This window comes from Miscanthus floridulus, chromosome 1, assembly GCF_019320115.1.
Source record: "Miscanthus floridulus cultivar M001 chromosome 1, ASM1932011v1, whole genome shotgun sequence".
In the NCBI taxonomy this organism is placed as follows: domain Eukaryota; kingdom Viridiplantae; phylum Streptophyta; class Magnoliopsida; order Poales; family Poaceae; genus Miscanthus; species Miscanthus floridulus.
This window is the reverse complement of record NC_089580.1, coordinates 21,344,042-21,355,387: the sequence shown is the minus strand read 5'-3', so window position 1 is coordinate 21,355,387 and position 11,346 is coordinate 21,344,042. Positions and strand designations below refer to the sequence as shown.

At 39.6% G+C, this 11,346-nt stretch overlaps 1 protein-coding gene across 2 annotated transcripts; it reads left to right on the top strand.

Annotated features, from left to right (window-relative positions):
- The first annotated feature begins 684 nt into the window (after positions 1 to 684).
- LOC136475540 (vacuolar sorting protein 39-like) lies at positions 685 to 8,974 on the top strand. 2 transcript variants are annotated; one of them, XM_066473033.1, is made up of 8 exons: positions 685 to 1,121; positions 1,750 to 2,079; positions 2,644 to 2,865; positions 3,027 to 3,269; positions 3,365 to 3,790; positions 6,228 to 6,326; positions 6,762 to 6,978; positions 8,635 to 8,974. In XM_066473033.1, exons 1-7 carry the CDS (start codon positions 744 to 746, stop codon positions 6,960 to 6,962), a joined length of 1,899 nt encoding a protein of 632 aa, XP_066329130.1. In that variant the 5' UTR covers positions 685 to 743; the 3' UTR covers positions 6,963 to 6,978; positions 8,635 to 8,974. The 2 variants fall into 2 exon arrangements, with proteins under 2 accessions (XP_066329130.1, XP_066329138.1); XM_066473041.1 differs by lacking the exon at positions 8,635 to 8,974 and adding an exon at positions 7,766 to 8,610.
- Positions 8,975 to 11,346: the final 2,372 nt, after the last annotated feature.

The following is an 11,346-nucleotide window of genomic DNA, read 5'->3' as shown; positions in this document are numbered from 1 at the left end:
ATACACTTCTCATAATATACATTAACTCCCCAGACATGTATCTTCTCCTTTGACTAGTATAGAACTTTTTTTTTTTTTTTTTTTTTTTTTTTTTTTTTTTTTTTTTTGTGGGAGGTGTTCACATGTTTTATGTAATTTGAGATGTTCAATAGAACATAATAGGGTTGATGTATGCCAAGTAATGTAAAAGATAAAAAAAATCTTCTGAAAGAGTTAATGCACTCATGTACACCTAGGTAAGTAAATTTGTGTATTATTTTGCTTTAGTATATGACTGGTATGCAGAAGTCCAGGTTAGTTTGACACAATTGTAGAAATTTGACTAATATATTAAATTGGATGGGACTTAAATTATAGCTTATGAGAACTGAAAGTTCTTCCCATCCTCAGGAGAAAAATATGGCTGAAACCCGAAGCTTTCTGTCAACATAAATTCTCAATTTTGGTCACTCATGGCAATGCATATTCTATAGGTCTTTGCATTTCTGTAGACTATACCAAATCAAAGTGAACAACTATGAACGGTGGTTGAAAAATTAAAATGCTGTCTGTTTCAAAGGGAATTCCTCATTAATTTCAGCTACTAATTCACCAAATCTACTTGAAGCCAACGTCATATTCTTTTGTTATTATGCATTTGATTCTATGAACCTAATTAAGTGATATCTTATCCTTTATTCCTTTTGATTTTGTGAATTAGATATGGACACTTTTTGTTCGATAGTGGGAGCTATGAGGAGGCAATGGAACAGTTTTCAGATTCACATGTGGACATTACTTACGTTTTATCTCTGTACCCATCTATTGTTCTGCCTCAAACAAATATTATAGGTGAACATGACAAGCTGCTGGACATGCCAGAATTAGCAAGGGAATCCTCTGATGTGACAGATGAGATGGAATCATACTCTTTACAGCTTCATGAATCAGATGATAAATCTCCATTGGAGGTAAAGAAAATGAGTCACAATGCTCTAGCTGCCCTTGTGAAGTATTTGCAGAAGAAAAGAAGTGGAATAATTGAGAGAGCGACGGCTGAAGTAACAGAGGAGGTGGTCTCTGGAGCTGTTCACCACAGCTTAAAATTATCTGAGCCATATAAGCCAAAGAAGCTGAGCAAGGTAGCAAGTATAAGTATATCTTATTTCATATTTATTTGAGACTGAGAATGATTCTTGACACTAGAATCAGTGTTTGCTTCAATGCTATTTGTTTATTGACCTTCGTACTGCAGCTTGCCTTTTGTACAACCAAATTCATTTTAGGATCCCTAGACAGAAAATTGTTTGCTCTCTTTTTTTAACAGAAATCTGGAAGTTCCATTCCTTGGTCTCTAGATTGGTCTGTTGAACTCTATGGGTGATTCACTGTTGTATGCAGTTAGGCCAGGGTAAATTTAGAATGGAAGAAAGTAAGTGTGTCTATGGTTTTGTTTATGTAGGAGTTAAACTGGGATACGTCGAAATATTATGGACATATGATAACTTGAGCTAGAATCTGGGCAACTTCCAATTATCACGGGCACTTGGTTCATAATGAATTGCATTTCTGGTAAGAAATGGAATATAGCTGTAGATTTTGGTCACGAATCAGGATACTGCATCCAAAATTTTCTGAGATACTGTATACTTGTTAGTGTGCATGGTGTCTTTCAATTGTGCAGATGGTTGCAAATTTAAGAATATATCAGTTATTTACCAATGAATTTGATCCATAGTAGTCATACTTTATTTCTTTTATTATTTTCAGAAACGAGCTCAGACACATACAAGCTCTATTGCTAGAGAAATGGCAACTGTACTGGATACTTCTCTGCTTCAAGCTCTTATTCTTACTGGGCAGTCATCAGGGGCAATAGAGCTGTTGAAAGGACTCAATTATTGTGACCTGAAGATATGTGAAGAGTTTTTGAAGGAAAGGAGTGAATATATGGTTTTACTTGAACTCTATAAAAGCAATGAAATGCACCGTGAAGCTCTCCGATTACTCAATCAGTTAGTTGAAGAATCAAAATCTGAGATGGAGAATACAGATTTTAATAAAAAATTTAACCCTCAAATGATACTTGAATATCTCAGGGTATTATCTCTATTACCTTTGCTCACATTTAGCTCAAATGATCCTCGAATATCTTATATGCCTTGCTAAATGGTGTTCTATTTGTCTGCATAACAACTGTTTCTACAAGCTAGATGGGTTCATGTATAATTATGCTGTTATTTTGATAAGTTAACATGCTAAATTTTAAGGCACTATTAAAATATTAAATTCAAAGTGCGACCCATGTTTACTAGTTTCTCTGTGCATACTTTGTGGTTATATCCAACTCATGATGACTCTTAGATCAGTAGGCCAAGCAGTTTATATACTTGAAAGTTTAATAGATATGTGGTAGGCTCACATATAATTGCTTAATATACTACCATGTCCTGTTTCACGCTTTTGTTGTCCTCCGACAATTGCTCGTTAGTATTAGCAAAACTGGTTGCATAGTAATGTTTTTCTATTGTATCTCTTGATATCTTTTTTAAATTTTAAAGGTTATCATTTGGATCTTTGCCTTGATATCTTGAAATCATTTTGCTTCCTGCCACATTATTATACTTTTATATGACTGATTCGAGATTTCATTTTCATTTCCAGCCCCTTTGTAGATCTGACCCAATGCTGGTTTTAGAGTCTTCCTTGTACGTCCTTGAGCGCAACCCATCAGAAACTATTCAGCTTTTCTTGTCTGAAAATGTTCCAGCAGATTTGGTAAATTCATATCTGAAGCAGCATGCTCCAAATTTGCAGTCAACGTACTTAGAACTAATGCTCTCAATGAATGATACTGGGATCAACCCTAATCTGCAAAACGAGCTGGTATGTACAATTGTATTGTGTTAGTATATTGGAAAATTCATAGTTAATCAATCCATTTCATGCTGATTAGATGATTTTGTTCCTTAACCTGATCATACAAAGTTCACAGTATAATTAATGCATGGATTAATGTTCTGACTATTGGATCTTCTGATCTGAAGGTGCAACTGTACCTTTCTGAAGTTCTAGACTGGTACAAGATTCTGAAGGAAGAGGGAAACTGGACAGAGAGAACATATTCCCCAACACGGAAGAAGTTAATATCCACATTGGAGAGTAATTCAGGTTACAATACAGACTTACTTCTTAAGCGCCTTCCCCAGGATGCTCTTTTTGAGGAGCGAGCTATATTGTATGGGAAAATAAATCAACACTTCAGAGCGCTCTCTCTCTATGTTCACAAGGTATTGCTTTTGTGTGCCTTGATCCATTGACATTGTTGAGTTCTGGTTAAATATTATTTTTTAGGTTACCCAGAATATCTTTTGTACCACTGCAGCTCCAGATGCCAGATCGAGCAGTTGCATATTGTGACCGTGTTTATGAGGAAAGAGAACAACAACCATCCAAGTCAAATATCTATTTTAATCTTCTGCAAATTTATCTGAACCCAAGAAAAGCTGAAAAGGAATTTGAGCAGAAAATTATTCCAGTTGCATCACAATACTCTGGAATCCAAAAGGCTAGTGCTACTAAGCTCAAAGGGGGGCGCATAGGTAAAAAGGTTGTTGAGATTGAGGGGGCTGATGACATACGCTTTAGCCCCAGTGGAACAGATAGTGGCCGAAGTGATGGTGATGGAGATGATGTAAATGACGGAGGCCCTATAATGTTAAATGAAGCACTGGAACTGTTAAGCCAACGGTGGGACAGAATAAATGGTGCTCAGGCTCTTAGGCTGTTACCAAGAGACACTAAACTCCAGGTATTTTTTTTTCCTGGTATACTATGTATGAAAGATATCTTTTGATCATGCACACTTCTAGAATAAATATGTAAGCATCAAGAACCTTGATCTATATGGCCCTAACCTAAGCAGCACGACCTCAACGATAGGCGGCTGCCGCACCACAGAGGCAGGGATAGAAGGGCACTAACAATAATTGATTGATATTCTTCTTGTTGCTTACCACATAACAGTTGTTAGCTGCTTCTTTTATAGAGCTACTTGGCATGACCCTAACAGATGTTACAGATCAAACCTAATTTTATCTCTACTGGTAACAAACCCCTAATGAATCTGAACTAATCTTTTCCTTGCTATCCAATCTTGCCCCACGGGCTAGAAGCCTAGTGTGCTGTTCGTGTCACAATTCCATCCATCCTTTGACACTGCTTGTCCTCGAGCTGGTGGTGGCCACGGTTGAAGCCCAAGTTGGCCCCATGATGACTGGGAAGGGCTCTGGAGACCTGTTCCTTTTGACGGTGTTTGTGTTTCCAACGACAATGAGAGGACTAACGCTGCCCTTACTTGCGGAAGGAACAGCGCCTCCATCTCCTGGAAGAGTAGCAGCTTCTGCTATACTCAAGGCAGGGACAGTTGTGCTGCTTCTGTTCGTGTTCCATCCCACTCCCCCTAATATCAATGTCCTCCTATGGAACCAAGAGAAGTGCCATCCTTGATGCTTGAAGGAGAGGCAGCGCATCAGCTGCACACCCAGCTCCTTTTCCTCCCTCCTTCGAACACAGCTCGTTCTCAAGCTGTGGTGGTGGCCATGGTGAGAGCCCTCAATGGCCCCATGGTGTTGAGTCTCTGTACTATGACAATGCCACAGCATGTTGTAGAAATCCCTTCCCACCACAAAGAATGGCAGCTGTGTCCACCTGGACATGCAGGACAAGTCACACCCTGCTGTAGGGCCTCGTGCAGCATATCTGCATAATAGCAGCAAGGGCTGAAACATGCTGCTGCTGCTCTGCCTCTCTGCACATACAGCCTGCACAATCTGCACACTCACAGGAACCGTCGCCAGTGTTGGTGATGAAGTCGTGGCAACACCCAATGCTGTAATGTTGGAGATCCGTGCCATCTGTTCTTGGCGTCTCGCCAAGAGTCACGCTGCTGCCTCTGGCCTCCCGCCGCTACCGCCGCACTCCACCCTCTCCCTCATCATCTTGGCTAAGGCTGGCAGCTGTGCCACCATGTCCTTTATCGCTTTGGTAGCGTTGTGGAGATGTCAGCAACATTGGCTGAGAGGTCGATGATTCCTTGAGTTGGGGAACCAAATGGAAACGGAACCAGAACAATCTGATACCAGTTGCCACAAACTTGATCTGGATGGCCCTAACCCAAGCAGTGTGACCTTGCCGACAGGCAGCAGGTGCACCACAAAAGCAGAGGGATAGAAGGGTACCAACCCTAATAGATTGATAATCTTCTTGCTTACCCCAGCATGGTTGCCAGCTCCTCCTCCTATAGAGCTACTAGGGGATGCTCCTAACAGATCAATCCTAATCTTATCTCTACTGGTAACAAACCCCTAAAAATCTGAACTAATCTTATCCTTGCTATCCAGTCTTCTAATTCCTAGCTAGCTAAAGATAACAATCAGCGTTTAGCTCCATGGGCTTGAAGGTTCAGGAACTGTTTGCGTGAACAGTAATACGCCTAGGACCTGCATGTGGCAGTATGTTTGTTGTTAAATATTTGCCATCAAATAAGTCTGCTTTTACAACATGCCGCCCAAATTCGAATTGCTTCACTCCATGCCATCCAGATTTTGGGAGTCATCCCTCAATGCCATCGTGGGATGGCATGGAGTGAATTACAGTTGAAATCCTGGTGTTATGAACTTATGATTGGACTGTGCTAATGCTACTGACCCTATGTAATATATCGGTGATGCACTTATGTGAACTGAGAAATAGCGAGGATTTTACACATCATCATTCTTGTACTTGCAGCGTGTAGAAATGGACAAGCTATTATATGATTTTTTTCCCGTTTTGAAGTTTACTAAGGAAGATGATTGATATACTCCCTCTATTCTAAATTATAAGATGTTTTGGCTTTTCTAAATACATAGCTTTTGCTATGCACTTAGATATAGGCTATGTCTAGATACATAGTAAAAGCAATGTATCTAGAAAGCCAAAACGTCTTGTAATTTGGAACGGAGGGAGTAGTACTCTTCTAATTTTTGCATATGCGGCATAAGTCTGTTGTTTGTTATACTCTGCTGTTATTCAGGCTCTTGCATTAGGCATAATTATGCCTTTTTTTAGGAAAAATAACACGATTTTGCAGTTTCTGATGCTTATGTTCCACTATTGATTGCTTCAACTATTTATTTTCACATCGTTCAGAATATCCATTGCCGAGGTTTCTCAAGATTCTAATTATCTGATATGAACACTTGCAGGATCTTGTATCATTTCTTGAGCCACTATTGCGGAACTCTAGTGAACATCGGCGCAATTACTTGGTTATCAAAAACTTGATTTTCCGGGCAAACTTGCAGGTTAGCTTGACATTCTGTTGTAGCTTTTCACTCTTGTTGTCAAGGTTTATTCCTTGCTCTGCTACTATAAAAGATGTTGCCTTTAGGATTTGCTGTCCAGATTTGCCCCTTTATGTAATGACCTCCAGCCCTAGTACGCATCTCCAATCCAAAGTTAAATGGCATGATGATGACGCTAGTCATTTTGTGCACATGCAAACAGACAATGCCAATTAAGTTAGATGTGCAAGATTAATGGCTGTATCTTGTCATGTTCTCAATCTCTCTCATCAAACACACCATCTCTCTTATCATATATGCCTTATGAGAGTATTATATTTACATGCTTATTTACGGCTTCTATCAACAATGATTTGGTAACTATTATCATTTATCTACTACATTTGTTGTGTAGCGCAATCAATATTCTTATTATATCCTTGACTGATCTTTCAGGTCAAGGAGGATCTGTATAAGCGGTGTCAAGCTGTTGTCAAGATTGATGGAGATAGTACGTGTTCTCTTTGCCATAAGCGTGTTGCAAATAGTGCTTTTGCAATATATCCAAATGGACAGACTTTGGTGCATTTTGTCTGCTTTAAAGAATCACAGCAAATTAAGGCTGTCAGAGGAGCAAACTCTGTGAAACATAGATAATATGGCCATGATCCAGGTACACCCTTGAACTGGACACTGTTAAATCAATATTGAGGTAATTGTGCACAAGTATGGTGGATGACTGTGCATATGTTTTCTGTATTAAGGGAAAAAGGGTAAAGAACCCATACAATATACCCAAACCGCAAAACTCTCACACCCACACCCATACACTACATCAGATCACAAGGAAATAGTTGCGCCCTTGAATTGTTTTCCCTGACTGTTGTAAGGTCTATCATCACACCTCCTCACATACCACCGTGCTGTTAGAGCATGTACAATGGGGTTATTTAGCAAAAAAGAAAGAAAAAAAAAGAAAAAAAAAGTTTTGTTTGCCATGTCATTTGCACCGGGTGCTTTTAAGGAGCAGAGTAATGCAATGGCTACGTAAATAACCTGAAACTTTTGTATGTGCTGACCTGGAGGGTAAAATAAATGTGGCTTGGCAGTCCTCTTGGGATCAGTCACTGCAGTAATTCTTCTATATTAGAATAACGGCCTTGTAGATGCAAAACATTAGGCCAATCTCAGATTCTCAGTTGAAGTTTCATACTTAATTATTATAGTGCCACGTCACGAAAAGTGGTGAGGTGGCGTGAAAATTAAGAGAGACATGAAACTCAATTGGCACAGTTACCTAGTCAATGAAACTCTACTGAAATCTGCATTGAGAGTCTATAGTTTCATCCCCATGTGTTTTGCCTCATCTCATGTGTCTCGCATCTTCGTGTGCACCATACCTTTCATGATTATCATGCGCTATATGTAATTTATTTTACAAATGACCCTGTTATAAAAAGGGCAGACCCAGTGCCGGAGGCTCCGACATGAAGTGGGGTCCGGGGAAGGGAAAAACCGAGGCAAGCCTTCCCCCCGCAAAATCTGCGGAGAGGCTGCTTCGAACCCACGACCTGCACCAGGCCTACCCTTCATATGACCCTGTTATGGGGGCAGACCCAGTGCCGGAGGCTCCCACATGAGTGGGGTCTGAGGAAGGGAAAAACCGAGGCAAGCCTTCCCCCCGCAAATCTACAGAGAGGCTGCTTCGAACCCACGACCTGGTGACTCAGTGAGACAGCTCTCACCACTGCACCAGGCCTGCCCTTCCATATGACCCTGTTATATATATTTTTATTTATATCATACAAATGTTGAAGTAAATTAAACTATTTTCGTTCACATTTTTTATGCTAGTATGTACTTTATATAGTGTTGTAAGTGGCCTTATTGTTCATATGGCATATTTGATCGCAACACCATGTAACTATTTAATTCTGTGACTAGCATATGAAACCGTGAGTTGAGAGAGGGTGTTTTCATCTCAGTTTCCAAGACTGTCACGCACTGAGACTGGCTTTAGGAAAAAAGTCTATATAACCCCCTAACCTAATGCTGTTGCTCTACTCGCCCCCTAACCTATATAACCCCCATGAAACTCAAATTGTAACGCTGCATTGTTGCTATAATTGCTACTGTGATTAAATAACTGTTCCTAAACTAGTAGGGCATTTGTTCTAGACCTACATCCATCTCCATTTATCATGTTCTGCCCTTAGGATGCGGTTTGTCTATGGCTCTATGCACCCAAAAATTTTGATCTTGGAAAAAATTGTTATGAATGTGGCTGCCTGCTAACCACCTGTTCCAATATGCTTTGCTGAATGTGCAGTGTAGCATGGTGTATTGGTCGAATCGGATATCCTCTTTGTCAAACCAGGTTTGGTTGATGCCAGCTTATGGAATTCCTTCTCTTGGTCTTCACACTGGATTTGAGTGGACTTCTTCAGAAGTTTTTACTGGAGTGCTCTTCACTCTTCAGAGATTGAATTCATAACCGTGCGTGTGTGCTCGCTCTCTTTGTTTTCTGGCGAGCGTACTGGAAAACTGGGAACCCCCTTCCTTTTGGTTTTCATGTATAGAATGTAAATGATACTGTAAAGTTTCAGTCAGCAGATTGATTGTCTTGATTATAGTGCTGCAATGTGTGCTCCAAATAGGTTTGGGCATTATATTTTTGTCTCTATCCCTTTGTTTAACTATTTGTCAGTGATAGAGACTGCAATATGTGTGCTGTAGAAAGTCCCACATTGGAAAAGAAACAGAAGAGTATCAATGTATTATACATTATGTATGTATAGTTGCATATTGTTGCCGATCATTTCTGCATTATCACGTAGGCTTCCTTCAGGTGCCGGCCGCTCATATGAGAAACATGCTGACAACCCTCATAAATCATTTTTATCTGTAGAAGTTATTTTTCCTTTTTCGCAATGGACATCAGCAAGACCATCACAATAAGAATAATTAGACAATGTTCCGGCTGAAACTGTTGTGAGAGAAAATACTGTTCCGGCTGAAAAAAGAAGCCGAACAAGCTATTTTTAAGACAAGCGAATGGAGCCATTGGTAGGGCTTCTGTCCTGATTTACAAAGATGTTTTTCAGCTTCTACGAAAAAGTCTAGTTGAAACAACTCCCAAAAAGCTGTTTTTTAGCTTCTCACAACACAAGAACCAAGGTGAAGCTAAAAATACTAGCTTTCTCTTTGTTGTCTTCCTTAAAAGCTGTTTTACCAAACTTTTTTTAAAACAGCTTTAGCTTTACTGGTGAAGTTGTTTTATGGAACTGAAGAAAAAAAAACTGCCTGAGCTGTATCAAACGGGCCCTAACCTTAAGGCCATTTTGGAACACAGAAAATAGAAATTGTATAGGAATTTTATAGAAACAGTTCATTTTCGAAGTTCTACATTTCAAAGGAGGTGTAAAACAGTCCAATCAAAACGCCTAAAACAAATCCCATCAAAACGCCTAAAACAATGGAAAAGGCTCTATGATAGGCTCTTAAAGAGAGAATGATGACATATCATGTAGCGTCCGAATAAGAGCCTTAACTTTCAATGGTAGTAACATCTAAATAACAACTGCTTAGAGAGTTTAAAAACAGAGGAGCCTGCTTTCACAGCCTTTGAGCTACAACGCTCATTGGAGCTAACTAGATACAGACGTGGAGGTGAAAGATAGCTATAATACATGCTTTGGTAGCGGCACCAAACTATTTTATGCAGGTCGAGAATAGCAAAGCATGTTGTGAGAGAAGTGATGAGGCCAGTTGCCTCAAATGAACAATCAAGCTGGAGAGAGAGAGAGAGAGAGAGAGAGAGAGAGAGAGTAAATAATCATTCTTTTTTCTCTTTGTTCTACGTCAGCTACCTACATCGTCAATTATCACTGGAGTAAATTTTTCTAGCGGTCTTAAAGTTGTCTGGAGGTGTCATTGTAACATATCTCATCTAGGTCCAAACATGTGTTTACTCGACCGTTATCCTATGTGGCATGGATTTGACAGACGAGACCCGCATGTCAGCGGCAAGATTCTATCTTAGAAAAATCGTATTTTTTTCGTACGACTCTGGATGAAGTTGATTTTATACGAAAACAGTAGCTCTCCATGAGATTACAACTTTCTAGTTTTGGTTTTTTCATTTAAAATTGTTAAGATACTAAAAAAATAATATAAAATTTCAGAATCATATTAATCATGTTTTGTATCAACAAAAGTTCTTTTTCCTTTTTTTGCAATGACATCAGCAAGACCGTCACAATGAGAATATTTAGGCAACGATATATTAACCTAAAGGGTTTCTACAAATTATATAGAAAATTTTATAAAAAGCAATTCATTTTCACAGTCTTACCTTTCAAAGGAGGCCTAAACTGTTCCGTCAAAACGCCTAAAACAATCCCATCAAAACAAATCAGGGTACTCTATTAAAGAGAGAATGATGACATATCATGTAGCGCCTGCATAAGAGTTAACTTTTTTTTAGCAAGGAATAAACTTCCATTAAACAGAGGTCAACACCTGATCGGTGGCCACCAAATCGTTTACAGCAGCAGGATTACAATCTGACCAGAGCTCAACAGCACCTGACCCTAACCCTAACCCTAAATATGCACCCAATTTAGCTAATGCATCAGCTATTATATTACAAGACATGGGGATATATAGCACCTTCGCAGACACAAATTCAGAATACAATAAGCACTTGATGTCGCGAAAGATGATTGCATTCACCGCCATATCAAATGATGAGGAAGTAAGCGCCGAGTTCAAGTTAGAAGCATCAGTCTCAATTTCCACCCTTGAATCCCAGCATCCATGACAAATAAAACGCCCTGCAAGCTAGGCTGCAGTAGTTTCAGCTTGGAGAGCGTCATGGCAGTGGTCAATCTTACCAGCACCTGAGCCCACCGCTCCACCGTGTTCATCCTGAATAATTAATCCCCATCCATTCCACGTCCTCACAGCTGCTTAGATAGTTTAAAAAACACAAGAGTCTGCTTTAATAGCCTTTGAGCTATACAAGCATGAATCATACAAC

Coding starts and splice junctions, on each gene's coding strand:
- LOC136475540 (XM_066473033.1), top strand. CDS start 744: ATGGAACAGTTTTCAGATTCACATGTGGACATTACTTACGTTTTATCT. Junction 2,866..3,026: donor CTAATCTGCAAAACGAGCTG/GTATGTACAATT, acceptor TCTGATCTGAAG/GTGCAACTGTACCTTTCTGA. Junction 3,270..3,364: donor TCTCTCTCTATGTTCACAAG/GTATTGCTTTTG, acceptor GTACCACTGCAG/CTCCAGATGCCAGATCGAGC.